The 15,765-nt window shown below is 41.7% G+C and overlaps 1 protein-coding gene across 1 annotated transcript in view; it reads left to right on the top strand.

Moving 5' to 3' along the window:
• The window catches only part of MYH15 (myosin heavy chain 15), a 150,527-nt gene that overhangs the window by 116,182 nt on the left and 18,580 nt on the right, over nucleotides 1-15,765 (top strand). The window contains 9 exon segments of the mRNA XM_036445109.2: nucleotides 3,849-3,864; nucleotides 3,867-3,947; nucleotides 3,949-3,983; nucleotides 3,985-4,030; nucleotides 4,259-4,462; nucleotides 9,112-9,237; nucleotides 11,567-11,743; nucleotides 15,609-15,681; nucleotides 15,684-15,730. Of these exon segments, the coding sequence (XP_036301002.2) occupies nucleotides 3,849-3,864; nucleotides 3,867-3,947; nucleotides 3,949-3,983; nucleotides 3,985-4,030; nucleotides 4,259-4,462; nucleotides 9,112-9,237; nucleotides 11,567-11,743; nucleotides 15,609-15,681; nucleotides 15,684-15,730 (805 nt within the window).

A 15,765-nucleotide genomic window follows, 5' to 3' on the forward strand; every position in this document is an offset into this window, starting at 1 on the left:
TTGGAGCAAAGCATAGGATATCAAGCCACCAAAGATAACCCAGGTAAATTATAGAACTCAAGGGAAATATTGCCTGAGGCCAAGGTGAGGTTCTAGGTCTGATGTCCACATAAACCATAGGTAACTTTACAGGAACTGAAGGAGGCCTCTGAGATAGGATCCAAGAAGCTAAAGGGACCACAAAAGCAGGAGAGAGACTCAGAGGCAAAGGCAAAACCTTGACTGCTTCAAACTGGGCAACTCACTCACCTCATTCTCTACTGTTCAGCTCATTCTTCCTTCTCTCTGTGAGGATAGACCTGAGTGAGCTGGGCCTGGAGGCCTGGGTGGTGAAATGTCTGAGCAGCTGGGTTTGAGTGTTATGTGTTTTGCTTTTTCAGCCGATTTCTGAGCATATAATGTTGAGGAGACAATGTGCCTGCTATTTTAGCTAAGAGTTCCTAAACTTTTATGGATGATAGGCCATCTTTTTTTCTTTTTTAAATTTCTGCAAATGTTATAATTAAAATAGCTAGAGTTGGGAGGTGACAATGTAGTCCCTGATGGAGGATGGGAGCTTTGATGGCTGGCTTTGATCCTCTCCACCCCAGACACAGGAAAGAAGGACTAATGTCAAGGACCTGCTTACAGGCCACCTGGTGGCCATAAATGCCATGTAAGTGATGTCCCACCACAAGGCCCGAGATTGGGTTAAAAACAGGTACATCCTGATTCTTCGAGGATCGCCAATTATATTCCTCCCAACCCAGGATATTTGAAGACATGCTGAAATGTGTGAGGGTTTTCTCACTGGCCTAGGCCAGGGTGCACCTGGCCTGTATTCTAGTCTCTCAGAGAGACCCAGAAAATTGCTGTGGAAGATGCTTTTGGGAATGAGGCATCGAAATTTCTTATTCTATCAAAATTCATTTGTTTGGTTCTATCACCAGAAAAAGGGTTAGGCAAATGTTTTCTGTTTAAAGCAAGTAGTAAATATTTTTGGCTTTGCAGACCATTAGGGCTCTGTCACAACCACTCAACTCTGTAGCAGTGTAGTAGCTTAAAGCAGCCATAGACATTGGAGATCAAATGGCATGGCCAGATTTGGCCTATAATCCATAGTGCACCCACCACTGCCCTCTAGCCTCAGGTCTATAGTAGTGTGCCATCATCCTTTCCCTCCTGTGAACTCAATAATATCACACTTTGCCTCATGGTCTTAAGTTGTATGTACCACCTGACTTCAGTTATTTTATTGCTCGAGTCTCCGCCAGAAGAATATGTTTAAATATCTTCTTATTTTTAAGTAAACTATTTCTTCATGTCTACAAAACGCAGGATCTCAAATTCATACATGGCATTTAGTTAACAGAATGCCTTGTTATTAAGGCAAAGCTGAACCATATATATTGAAATTAAGGAAAATCTTATATTTCTCTGATACAGATAAGCAGTATTGCAATAGAAAGGACCTATTGAATTGTCCATAGATTTTTAAAGTTTTAAGATTAACTTTTTCTGTTTGTTTTACATTTGATTTCTTTCCTCAAACTGTATTTTACATTTCTGAAGGTGGGGGAAAGGAACGTTTTAACATAATGCCCTAGCCCCAAGAGCTTAATTTCTCTTAAACATTCTACTTGGAGGAATTTTCCTTGTAAAGATATCTTGACTCTGCATGAATTGTGGTGATTGTCTGACAGCCAATCTCTAGGTCTGCATCATATCCAAGCCTCTTAACCACAGCACTTTTTATGTGTCTAGAGGCACTTATGAAGCTTCATAAACAACTGCGGGAAAAGGACAGCTTGAAACATTCAGTTTGTCTGCTTAAGCAGAATGTATCTTTGTATAGAGGATTTTGACACCAGACTCGGGATGCTTTAGTGTTCCTGTGTAAGGAGAGTCAGCAGTGGCAAAAATGAGTTTCTCCAGTGGAAGACAGAGAGATGTCTTAAACCTTCCAGTGATGTTGAGTGTGCATGTCCTTGTGGGAGTTATGGGCTCAGGCTGCCATAACAAAATACATGAACTGGTGGCTTAACCAAAAAATTTGTTTTCTCACACTCCTGAAAGTTATACGTCAAAAGTCAAAGTGTCAGCAAATTTGTTTTTTCCTGAAGCCTCTCTCCTTGGCTTGCAGATGGCCTTTCTCTTGCTGTGCCCTTTCTCTGTGTGTGCATTGCTGGTGTGTCTGAGGGTCCAAATGTCCTCTTTTTATAAGGTTGCCAGTCAGGTTGAATTAGGAATCATCCTCATGGCCTCATTTGACCTTAATCACTTCTTTAAAAGGTCCTATCTCCTAATACAGTCACATCTGAGGTACTTGAGGTTAGGACTTCAACATTTTAGTCATAACAGCCTCTATTAACTTATATAATGACATCCTGATAAGATTCTGATCTGGGAACTGAACAAAGGACCAGGACCTTAAGATAGTCATGAGAGGCTGACCTTAGCATCTGGTAACCAGGAACATAGGGTTGGCAGAGGAGAGCTGATAGTTCTGGAACCAGAAACAGTTGTTCCCCCATATATTTCCATAACTAACTCCACTGAGACCTGGTCGGGGGTCATGGAAAGTGGTGCTTCCATCTGTCACCTGATCAGAAACGCTGGCCACCTACCTGCCTATCCCCCTGCAGGCTACCTACCTTTCTAATTGACCTTAGAGTTCAGGACATAAACTCAATGACAACTCAATGTGCAACCTAATTCTGACCCAAAATGAGTATGTTGTGCTGACAGGCTCAATGAAGAAGAACAGAAAGGTTGTTTTCTCTTTTGCCTTATCTGTTTAGCACTCAGCCCTATTTAACAGGGCGAGCTTATAAGCACATGTTAGTTATAGAAGTTAAACACGCCCACCAAATTTGATGGCTTAAATTATCACAGTTTGTTTATTTTGCTCTAGGTGAGAATTGGAGTATGGGTGGAGAGCAGGCCACTATTCTTCAAAGTCATTTCCAGGTTTTTCCCATCTTGTAATGCTATGACTTTGCATATGTGGCCACCAGGTTTGTCATAGATGGGGACAAGAGAGTACAGGATCATGAGGAAAAAATTTGTATTGGCTAAGCTAGTAAACACTCTGCTCATAGTCCATCCAATAAGAATTCAGTTACATGGTCCCAAATTCACTGCAAAAGAGCTGGGAAATGATTGGCATGATTTCCCCAAACTTTTTTCATTGCCTTCCTGAACACACATTTATTGTCTAATCTTCTACCACTTTGCAAGTGAGATTTCAGCCTAGGGCTTTGTTTATGAAGTAATTCAGTATCACACAGCAGTTGGCTTTCTCAGACAATCCTTTGTTGTCTCTCACACTCCCAGTGAGAGATAACCATGCTATTTGAGGAAAGTTAAGTTTCTGAAGGCCATTGGAACAGCATTGTTGGAGCTCAAGACTTGTTTCTACTTGAGTAGTTCCTTCTTGCTTTGTTCAGACATTTTGCATCATTGAAAGTGTTTAAATACTATGGCTGTCTGAAAGATCATTCTTCCTTCACCTCTAGCCACTTTATAAAATACAGATAATTGCCATAGATTATTCTTTGGGGGAGATCCTAAGACAAGGCTAAGACTGCCCTATAGGAATCCCCAAAAGATTCCTGTACTTCCCTTGATTCTTCCAGGAGGTTGGCCTGGGAATTTCAGTCTGTTATGATAGACATGTGCTCATTCACCAAACCCTTAAAGCTCTGTGCTTTAAAACAGAAAATGCTTTAGACTCATTTTGCTAATTACCAAGAATTTTTCTTGAATTTTAATGCTCTTCTGTTTCCTAAACTGCTATTTACACAGCAGGTAACCTTTCTTAATTTGGGTGCATGATTTTCCCCCCCTGAATGTTATTCTAAAATTAGGAAGAAACAGCAGTGTATGCTATTGACTCTCTGCAGTCTAGTCTGGATTCTGAAACTAGGAGCAGAATTGAGGCTACCCAGCTGAAGAGAAACAAAGAAGGAGTTCCTCAATGAGATGGAACTCCAGCTTAGCTGTGTCAGAGGCAACCAAGTCTCTGGGTCAACTTCAGATTGAAATCAAGGTATTTTCAAGTTGTAATATGGGGTTGGGGAATGCCTTTGATCATGGAAGCCAACCATTCAACAATTGTATTGAGCAATAAAAGTGGGGATACAAATCAAACCCTTCAAAAGAGCGGGAACATGCTTAAATTTAAGTTGGTGGAGCTTTCATCAGAACATGCATGCACAGGTGCGTATTCTATTGAACTCGGAGACCCTGTGTCCCTGATCTATGTTTTTTCTCACAGGCCCTGTGGGTGCAGCTAGATGACTGTACACACCTGAATAGTGAGCTGAAGGAGCAGGAGGCTGTGGCTCAGCGGTGCAACTTTCTTCTCCAGTCTCAACTAGCAGAACTGAGGTCCTTGCAAGAGCAGACAGAATGTGGGTGCAGGTAGGTAGAGGAAGAGCTCCTGGAAGCCACAGAAAGAATGCATCTTTTACATACCCAGGTGGGGCCCATAAACTCTTCTCATTACCTGCATCAGCTGGCTAAAGGCAGTGGGTTACACATACCAGTCATCCTGCGGCCATGCACAGTTGTCATGTTAACCCTGGGTGTGGCATGTGAGTCACAGGGAGAGCCTTTGGCTTCTGAGCAGTGGTCAACACTCTGTTTATTATTCCCCAGTGTATGAGTTTCCTAGCACTGCTGTAATAAAGTACCACAAACTGGGTGACTTGAAACAACAGAAATGTATTCTCTCATATTTCTGAAGGCTAGGAGACTGAAACAAAGGTGTTGGTACCCCTGAATCTCCTAGGTCACCCCTTTCTTGCATTTTCCTAGCTTCCAATGATTTGTTGGCCATCTTTGATGTTCCTTAGTTTATAGATGCATCATTTCAACCCTCCACCTTCACATGGCATTCTCGCTGTGTGTCCTAACACCATCTTTCCTCTGTGAGCATCTGTCTCTCTCCAAATATTCTCTTTTTATAAGGACATCAGTGATTTTGGACATATGTCACACTGCCAACTTCAACTTGATTACTCCAAATAAGGTAACAGTCTGAAGTACTGGGGATTGGGACTCTAACATATATTTTTTGGGTAGGTTCACAATTTGAGCCAAACACTAAACCTTCTGCCAGAAGAATGGACTGTCAGGGCATTCACAGGATGCTAGGGAGAGAGAAATGACTATTCCCTAGTGTTTCAGAACTTCTTGCTTGCCTCTAAGCCACATGTTCCCCAGCATTCCAGGATTAAAACAACAACAAAGGGCATTAGCAAGAAAATCTCCTGCTTCAGAGCCAAAGATAGCTAACAGTTTTGAGTTGCAACTGCTGTGCTGTCAGAACTTTGGCTTCTCATAGAAGGTTATGTAAGTGACACCAAGCAAGACTTCTTAGAAAATTTTCCATTCTTATAGAATCAGGAAAAAAGTCATAGTAGTAAGACAACTGTGTATAGTAAATGGGTCATTCAACAAACATTTTAGGGCACCCACCAACCATTACTTGGTCAGGTATACATGGGATAGATTCAAAATGTTTCCATTATCCTAAAAGCGTGACTCTTATGATATAGCAAGCACATCCCTACAGACAGCCATCCTGGGCTTGGGTAGATGTGCAGCATACTTAATCTGAGTCATGAAGGATAAGTAAGTAGCCAGCTAGGTAGTGAGGAGTCAAGGACAGAGGCATGGGGAGAAGAGGGAAATGTGAATGCTAAATGGAATGGATATACTCACTAGAGCATGGGGTGAGGGTGGGACACATCAACAAAAAATGATTCTAAGTAAGAGCCAGGTCACCAGTGGATTTCTGAATTCTGTCTTGTGGCTAATTGGGGTCTTCTGTGGAATTTTAGGTAGCTGAAAGTGAAGTTGTTAGATTTATATTTTAGGAAGTTTTACTCTCATGATTGCTATCAAGTGTGGATTAAAACAACTAGGGGAAGAATTACCATGCTCTGGGCTTTTTAGAAATGTCTGTGGGGTTATTTTGGTTTCACAGCGACTGGAAAGTGCTACTGAAATTTAATGTGAAAGTTCCAGAGATGCTAATACTCCTGCATCTCAAAGAATCTCCCCTCTCAGAATGCCAATTGTGTCCGCACTGAGAAAAGGGAAGTATACACCAGAGTGTACCAGCTGGAAGGCACTGCAATCAGGATTGTGTCCATGTACATGACACAATCCTGTTTGGATACCATGTGGTATAGAACAAACAGCCTGTAGGTGACGTGTGACTCCCAGCAGGTAACTCAGATCAACATGCTCTCTTTCTCTTAAGAAGGCTGATCTAAATACAATAGTGGGATTCTTATAAAGTAGAATATCAATTTTTTTAAACCTAAATCATTCACTATCTGTAATACTTAATAGCTATGGTTAACAAATCGTTTGCCATACATATTATAACTGATAATGTGCCAGTGAGTCCCTATATGATGAAAAACCACTAGCCTAAAATAAGAGAAAAAAAGAAAAGCCACTAGCCTTTTGAGAGGTGAGACCATCTACCACACATAGAGAGGAGGATATGAATGGGGGAGTGAGGGGTTAGGCAGTAGAGAGAGCTGGTCTCTATGGCACAATTCTGAAAATGTAGGTGTGTAAGAGAAGCTACCACAAAAATGCAAATTCTCAGGTCTCACCCTAGACCAGTGGTCGGCAAATTGCGGCTTGCAAGCCACATGCAGCTCTTTGGCCCCTTGAGTGAGGCTCTTCCACATAATACTACGCACACATACAGTGCGATTGAAACTTCATGGCCCATGCACAGAAGTCAGTTTTCGGCTCTCAAAAAAAATTTCAATTGTTGTACTGTTGATATTTGGATCTGTGGACAAATAAGTTTGCCAATCACTGCCCTGGGCCTATGGAATCAGAAGCTCTGCGATAGGAGCCAGGAATCAAGCAAGTTCTCAGGGGATGCTGCTGGTCTAGGCACTACCTTTTCTTTTCTTTTCTTTTCTTTTCTTTTCTTTTCTTTTCTTTTCTTTTTTCTTTTCTTTTCTTTTCTTTTTTCTTTTCTTTCTTTTCTTCTTTCTTTCCTTTCCTTTCCTTTCCTTTCCTTTCCTTTCCTTTCCTTTCCTTTCTTTCTTTCTTTCTTTCTTTCTTTCTTTCTTTCTTTCTTTCTTTCTTTCTTTCTTTCTTTCTTTCCTTTCCTTCCTTTCCTTTCCTTTCCTTTTCTTTCTTCCTTCCTTCCTTCCTTCCTTCCTTCCTTCCTTCCTTCCTTCCTTCCTTCCTTCCTTCCTTCCTTCCTTCCTTTCTTTCCTTTTTTTTAACCAATTAATTTCTCAATTTTTTAAAAATATATTTTATTATTGATTTTTTACTTAGAGGAAGGGAGAGAGATAGAGAGCTAGAAATGTTGATGAAAGGGAAACATCGATCAGCTGCCCCTGGCACATCCCCTACTGGGGATGGATGTGCCTGCAACCAACGTACATGCCCTGGACCGGAATCGAACCTGGGACCGTTCAGTCCGCAGATCAACGCTCTGTCACTGAGCCAAACCGGTTTCAGCTAGGCATTACCTTTCACTAAGCATATCTAGGGGATACTATATTGCACCTAAGGACCCCTCCCCCACATAAATCACGTGGGGACACCCTGCAATGACTAAAACACTCTCAGTCTTCTGATAACATAATGAAACTTTTTATGCAACCTTCATAGGCCCTTCTGAATTCTCAGACCTCTAAAACAAACATCTGAGGCCAAAGTTATCCTTGGCTAAGTACATGTGTCCTTTTCAAACCTGATCTGTGACCGTCTAGATTTCCTTTCCCCACAGTACCCCTTAAACCTGCTTTTTCCAAAAAAGAACAAATTAGAGAGCCATTCATCTTGAAATGTTTTTTTCCCATAAATTTATTTTTAATCTTTAACCAATAATATGGTTTTATATTAATTTTAGAGTGAGGAAGGGAGAGGGAGAAAGAGAGAGACAGAGAAAGAAACATTGCTTGGTAAGCACGTTGACCAGGGATCAAACCTGTGACTTTTTGGTGTATGGGATGACACTCTGACTAACTGAGCCACACCAGTTGGGGCTCGGTTTGCAAAGATTTTAACCATTATCCCCCTCACAGATTAGCTGATTCTGTGCACAAACAAATCACTTTTAGCTTCCTTTACAAAGACGTCATTTCCCAGTAAAGTGCAGTGAGCATCCAGAATATACTCCAGGAAAACACACTCGCCCACCCCAGGCCACATCCAAGGCAGTGAGAAGCCTGGAGGTGCCCAGTGCCTGGTCGTCCCATAAGGACAGGGGATGGCAGCCTTGATGAGATGTTTCATGCCTCCAGGAAAACAGGGAGGAAACTGTGGGGCAGGAATATCTTTCTTTCTGTTTCTAAGGCTCAGCCCTGCCATCGAGAGAGACACTAGCTGGTGGAAAGTGAAAGGACAGTGAGGGGGAATAAAAATTACAAAGCTTGTGCCTTTTATGCACACTCTCTATGCTCAGGTTTCATACCTTCAGAAAATCTGTGCTTCAAACGTGGACCAAATAGCAGTAAAAGGAGCTCTAGCCTCTTGTCACACCCCAGGAAGGGAAGAATTAGGACAGCACCAGCCACAGAACAAAGCATCCTCCTGCGCAGTGTGGTGGTGGGGAGCTCATCCCAACAACTCTTCCCACCTCCTCACTGCAAAGCCCCATGGGAAAGGGAGGAAGATAAAGAGGAAGATTGCTGTTTCCTGGAGCACCATGCTGGACAGGGAGTGTTATTCCCCAGCCCCCTGCTCCCCGAGGTCAGCAGTTGACCCTGACTTCTGCTCTGGGACATTTGTTCTGCCCCATCAAAGAGCTAAGGCAGGAAAATATTGTTCAAGTTGAAAACCAAACACCTGTCCTTGGCTTGTAGGTTACTTGAATACATTTCTCCTTTCTGATTCAGGCTGTCATCTCTTTGTTACTGAATGGTTGAAATTGCTTCGCTTCAAGTATGCCTTTGATGGCAAGAGGTTTTTCTAACCTGGCCTCCTGGGGTTGGAAATGTTGCTGAAGTGAGTGTGGCTGACTAGAATAAAACCCAGCCTTGGCCTGAGCCCTGTCCCATGGCCTGTCCCCAACATATTCACTTGTGTTTGCATCTCTGGTCTCAATTTCCTAACGAGATGGCTGTTTTTCCTTAGAATACAGGTCTCCTCAGCCAGAAGAAGAAACTGGAGGTTGATGTTGTCAGGATGCAGGAGGAAGCCGGAGAAGCCATGCGGAGCTGTCGAAATGCAGAAGAGAAGGCCAAGAATGCAGCTGCTGAGGTGGGTGCATTGACTGACTGCTCACGCCTGCCTTCCAGAGTTGACTGGAGCAGTAGCCACCGGTCAGAGGCCAAGGTGCAGCCAAAAAGGATTCCTTTGATTCTCTAAACAGCCAGGAGGAGGTTAGCTCACCCCTCTGCTCTCTGTTCCCATTTTGAAGAATTAGGCCAATTAACTCCTCCCCTCCAACCTCCTAAGGCAATGCAAAGGAGCAACTGAATTTCTATAAGCAAAACCTTATGAAAGCAAGGGATTTTTTTTTAAAACTTAAATCACTTTGTACTGTGAATTGATATATCTAATGTGTAGAAACAATTCTTCCTGTGTTTACTTACAAATATCTATGTTGCTAGAGTGTGTAGAGATTTTATGATGATGCTTATTTCACTTATTTCTTACAATCCATACTACTGCTTATGTAGCAGAATAGGTTTAGAAAGAGGGGCTTCAGGGTTGGTGTATGCCTTCTTTATTTACAACTTAAAAGTTGTTGAGGGCGGTGCTTTTTCTCAATGACACTCAGCTCAGGGTTGCCCCCAGCCTTGACTGTACCTTTGTGGGAACAGGAGAAAAGCCACTCTCGGGGCAGATGCAGCTTTCCTCTCAAAGGATAAGGAGAAGGAAATGCTCACAAAAAAAAAAAAAAAAAAATCAGGAAGGAGGTGAAGAGAGAAGCTGGGGTCCCAGTCATGCAGGCTCCAGCTGAGTGGCTTCGGCTTGATTTCAACCTCCACTCACCCCAACCCCACCAGGTGATTTTGTCTAGTCCAAACAACTCACCCTAGGCAGCAGCCTTAACCTTGCTGGATGAATGGTAGCTGCTCCTCTTGCTGAAAAGGGTATGGTAATTGGGAAGGGAGACAAGATAGTCAATTCAATTTTACATTTGTCATTTTGAAATTCAGATGAGGAGAAGAGTGTGTGTCTGTGTTTGCCTGAGTTATTTAGCCCTTGGGGAACTGAGCAAAACTTTTGCACCACAACCTGGCTACCTAGTCACTCTAGGATCCAGAAGAATGGAGAAGCATGCTTGTCACTCGCCGTTTTGTATCAAGGCAGACACTTCTGCTCTCTGATGGGGAAGGGGGTGTGAAAACTTGAAAATGTTTGGCCAAGAGAAAAATAACGTGCTTAACATTTATGCAAATCCACATGGATAGAAAGGAATAAAAAGAGCTTTTAGATCTGCTTGGTAAATTTATGTAGTCATATATAATGAAGACTGTATCTGCTTAACTTTGCTTTTTATAGATTTTTTTTTTTACTAAGTTGAAAAATGAACTAACTACCTCTCACCACCCTTGAATTTTCCAGTAGTTTAGCTCTGAGTCCCAGCCTCACATAACAGAGCCCAAAGCTGCCTTCATAATTTATTCTTTGCCCTTGCCATCTGCATAGATGTCTCACACTTAAATTATACAGATGGTTGGTAACCTGATAGACAGAGGAGCTTTGCCTGGGAGGATAGTGTTCTTACATTAAACGCACTGAGAGATTCAGGAAACAGTTCTTAATAATTGCATCAAGACACTAAGCCCTTGTGTATGTAGCCAAAGCCAAAAGCGGGCTTCACAAGCAAGAATTAACCAACCATGTGCCAGATTATTGGCATGCAGAACAGCTGTTGCTGCCAAATTCCTGGAACCTAAACTTGTTTGCAGTTGTGAATCAGAGAATCATAGAAGCGAGTTGTAAAAAAGATTCTTATAGGCACTCCACACTTTTTCCTGGTGCATGATGTTACAGGGGTTGTCCAGTGCTTTGGTCAAATAAAAGTTATTGCTTTGCTCTGGCAGATGTGGCTCAGTTGGTGGGAGTATTGTCTCACACACTTGAAAGGTCATGGGTTTGATTCCCGTCAGGGCACATACTCAGGTTGTGGATTCAATCCCCTGTCAGGGAACATATGGGAGGCAACCAATTGATATTTACCTCTCACATTGATGTTTCTCTCTTTCTTCTTCTTCTCCCTCTTTCTTCCTTTCTTTCTGAAATAAATTTTTAGAAAATTTAAAAAGTTGTTGCTTCAGTGGCTCATCTTAATTTTAGTATAGGGTGTTGGGTAATAATGTCCATATGGTACTTCATCTTTTGTCTGTTTCCACCACCCCTCACCCTAGTTTCTTCAGTAGCTGCTGCTATCTTGAGTGCCTTTTTTTTTTTTTTCATAAATCTGAGGGCCACAGACACTAGGGAGAACCTGATGGGAAGAGATTACATATACAGAAGCAAGGCATGACATCTAGTTAGATCAAGAACTGAATTGTGGGTAGAAATGTTAAGATCAATTGGCTACCAGATGATCTCAATCTCTCTCCTGCTTTTCTAGGTAGCAAACATGTCAGAAGAACTGAAAAAGGATCAAGATGCCAATGCCCACTTAGAGAAGATGAGAAATAATATGGAACAGACAATTAAAGACTTACAAAAAAGGATAGATGAAGCTGAACAGATGGCCCTGATGGGGAGTAGAAAGCAAATCCAGAAACTAGAATCCAGGATAGGAGTTGGCCTGGATAATCATGGGGTCTTCCCAATTCCTAATTCAAGTCCACATTGTCTGGAATAACTCCAGATAATCCATACCTCCCTTATCAGTTTTGCTTCTGGTGTTTTCAGATCTCTAAGAGGGTCAGATTTCAGTGTATTCATTCTTTCTTGTTTGACTTTGGGCACTTTCTCTTGGGCTAGATTAAATCTGCCTTCTCCCTTTCTGCTACCTGAAATGCATCTCTTCCCACTCACCTACCCCAGTTCTGGACTTTCCAGAGCCAGGTGACTTCCTGTTCCACACACTCCCTAACAGTCTTGCTTTTGTTGCTTCCTTGGCCCATTTCCTAACAGCCAGAGAAGGGAAACAACTAAATCAAGTATCAAGAAAGACAGAGTGAAGATATAGTAAGGGCTGACAGAAATGATGTAGTACCTGCCTTCAGGGAGCTTAAAAACAAATAGAAAGACCTATCTTGAAAATAGGATTTTTAAAATTATTGAATCAATTTCAGTGACTCTGTACAGGTCATGTGACAAATGCTACAAGATGGAAAGAATATTTGACTGGGATTTGATGGCTCAAAAGGGCCTCTGAAAAGTAAAGTATTGCCTTTGCTCATTTATGATGTACTCATACAATGGAATACCAATGTGCATTTATGGTACCATATTCATATAGTCACACTGTTTTAAAAGAAATGAGGAAAAGCTCTATAATATGTCCTGGAGACCATGCCTACAGCATGATGATAAAAGGTGCAGGCAATGTGGAGAGTGTAGTCTTTTGTGCAAGAAAGGGGGAAAATATGAAGTTATGTGCACATATGCCTATATTTAAAAAAAAATAAATGGTGACAGGATAAAACAAAGATTAATAAAAACAGCTGCTCAAGGAGGGGGATGCAGAGATAAAAGTTGGACCTGCTGAATGCACCTTGTTGTTTGATTGCAAAATCATATAAAATATTTATATGCTTCATAATTAAAACATTTAAATCAGAGAGGAAAATAAAACAAAGCAATCCCTAACATTTTAACACAAATGGAAGCAAACAAAGCTAACTGTGGATCAAGCTGGGAGGCACAGAACACAAAGAACAATGATCCCTGTGACTTGTGAACACTGTGCTGTTTGTATATCTCTCACGAAGTCAATCTAAAGCAAAAAAAAAAAAAAAAAAAAGGCAAATGAGACAAACTGCATTCATAGTTTCAAAATAAGATCTTATTATTGCTATTATCAATAATGCTAATGCTAATATAATTATTTATTCAACAACATATATAAAAACCAAGGTTTTTAGGTTAAAGAAAAAGCATATAGGCATAAAATCAAAGAACTTAGAATATGCCTTTTCTTTTTTCTAAAAAGACATAAATTATACTAGTATTTCTAACTAAAATTTAAAATGACAAGATTTAATTTTATTTCTAATTGTTGTTTGTCCACTATTGAGGCATAGAACTAATGATAACTCAGTAGCAATAAGTTCCTAAATATCAGATAATACTAAAGAATTATAATCAACTTTCTTTAAAACATAATCACATACCATCTTACCTAATAATAGTCACACCTATAAATTGACTGTACCTCTGCTACGCCCACAGCCTATCAGAATGAGTATGCAAATTAGAAGGACAAAGATGGCAGCCACCCAGCTGCTCTAGGCGTGGAGTGGCCAGGCGGGGCAGGATGCCTGCTGTGAGAGGGAGGTGGGGGGGTGAAGAAATCTACTGGAGTGGAGTGCTGCAGCAAAGACAGGACTAAGATGAAGAAGGCCTGGGTCTCAGGTGCCAGAGGAAAACTGGTGCTGGAAGCCAAGGGAAGGCCTATTGCATGAATCTCTTTGTGCAATGGATCTCTAGTCATATATTAAAAGCCTAATATGCTAATTGTCCAGTCATATGGTTGATTGTTCAACAAATCAAAGCACAATATGCTAATGATATGCTGAGGCCACTCAACCACTCACTATGACATGTACTCATCACCAGGGGTCAGACACTTCAACTGGTTGGTTAGCTTTCTGCTGGGGTTCGACCAATCAGGACTGAGCAAGATGGGCCAGACACACCTTAGAGCCCTCCTGTGGTCTCTCCCCAACTATCCAACTTCCCGTGTCCTTCCCAGGCCCCAATTGTGCATCAATGAGATCCTTTGGCCTGGCCTGCATTCCCTTGCAATCCAGGACACCTTTGGCAATGTTGGAGAAGGGGTTTCACCCAATCCTGAAGGCCAGGCCAAGGAACCCCACAGACCAAAAATCTGCTTGTAGTCTATTAGATATTTATTAAAATTACATAAATAAATATTTATAGGTAAATTTATTAATTATTAAAATTACATAAAGAAATATTTATAGGTAAAGTTACATGATGTCTAGGATTTGCTTTAATAAAGTGATTTTTCCCAGAAGTGTTTTAATCACTTAAGAAACACAATAGCCCTAGCTGGTCTGGCTCAGTGGATAGGGTATCAGCCTGCGGACTGAAGGGCCCTGGATTCAATTCCCAAGTGTGGCTCGATTCCCAGATGGGGACATACAGGAGGCAGCTAATCAATGATTCTCTCTCATCATTGATTTTTCCATCTCCCTTTCCCTTCCTTCTCCTCTCTGAAAAATTATATATATAATTTTTTTTTTTTTTTAAAGAAACACAACAGCCAAAACCGGTTTGGCTCAGTGGATAGAGTGTCTGCCTGTGGACTGAAGGGTCTCAGGTTCGATTCCAGTCAAGGGCATGTATCTTGGTTGTGGGCACATCCCCAGTAGGCGGTGTGCAAGAGGCAGCTGATCGATGTTTCTCTCTCATCGATGTTTCTAACTCTCTATCCCTCTCTCTTCCTCTCTGTAAAAAATTAATAAAATATATTAAAAAAAGAAAAAAGAAAAAGAAACACAACAAAAGCTTAAAGGGTGAATTTTGTTAGTCTCATGTTCCAACTGACAGAACTGTGTATTATGTTCCTATATGACAGGAGTCCAGAAGGTTTTTCTTTTTAATAGGCTTCATTTACAAGGAACATTCAAGCCTGCTGTCTGCCCATCCCCTATCATACCTCTCTGAGAAAGAACTAGGAGAGTGGCTAATGGGTGGGAGGAGGTAAGGGGAGTCAGAGATGAGGTAGGCAACACCCTCCCCCCATCAGCTCCCTACCCCTTTCCTGGTTTATTTGACCTCAAATCACTTATCACATCTAACATACTCTACATATTACTTTGCTTTGTTTGTATTTCCCCTCATTAGAATGTACACTCATAGGGGAAAGAGATTTTTCTTTTATTCCCGGCTGTTTCCATAGCCTTGGGGTCTGGTGTGTAGTAAGCATCAAATATTTGTTGACTGGATGTCATGTTAATCTTGTTTGTATAACTCTAGAAGGCTGCAGGCAGGTTGTTAGTCTATACTATAGCTCTCCTACAAAACGGGGCTGTGTGTGACATATGTGTGGCATAGACTCAGGGTTTGAGTTTTAGAGAATTAAACATGGAGAGAGGAGTTTAGGATTAGGTAGTGTGTTGGCTGAATCCTCAAAGTGTGCTGCATACTTTATCCTCTCTATGGGCTTACAAGCATTCGTGTGTGTGTGTGTGTGTGTGTGTGTGTGTGTGTGTGTAATTATGTCATCTCAGAGGGGAAGCTGTCACCTCTATATGCATTATCCTTTCATGTCCTTTGGTCTAAAGAGTCCTTAAGTGGACTCACCTAATTCAGCCAACCTACTCCTGGCAAGCCAGTTTTCTGAGAGGGCTTGCCCTTTTTAACCACTGCCAGAAAGAGAGCAAACATATCTTCCCTTGATGATTTTGCTCTCTTTCAAGTGATCATGCCAAATGGCCAGTGCAATGCCAGCCTGGCTTGCTTCCGGCCAGCATGTGGTCTGAGATCATGATTGCTTGCGGATTTGTGAACTGGAAGGCGAAATCTGTCGCAATGCAGAGGCACAGGGGGAGCCTACAGGCTGGAGTGATGCATCAAAGAGCTGACTTACCAGGTACTTGGGGAGAGCAGCCCCTGTCTGTCCAGCTG

The sequence above is a fragment of the Pipistrellus kuhlii genome, unplaced genomic scaffold, assembly GCF_014108245.1.
Source record: "Pipistrellus kuhlii isolate mPipKuh1 unplaced genomic scaffold, mPipKuh1.p scaffold_m20_p_2, whole genome shotgun sequence".
Taxonomy (NCBI): Eukaryota; Metazoa; Chordata; class Mammalia; order Chiroptera; family Vespertilionidae; genus Pipistrellus; species Pipistrellus kuhlii.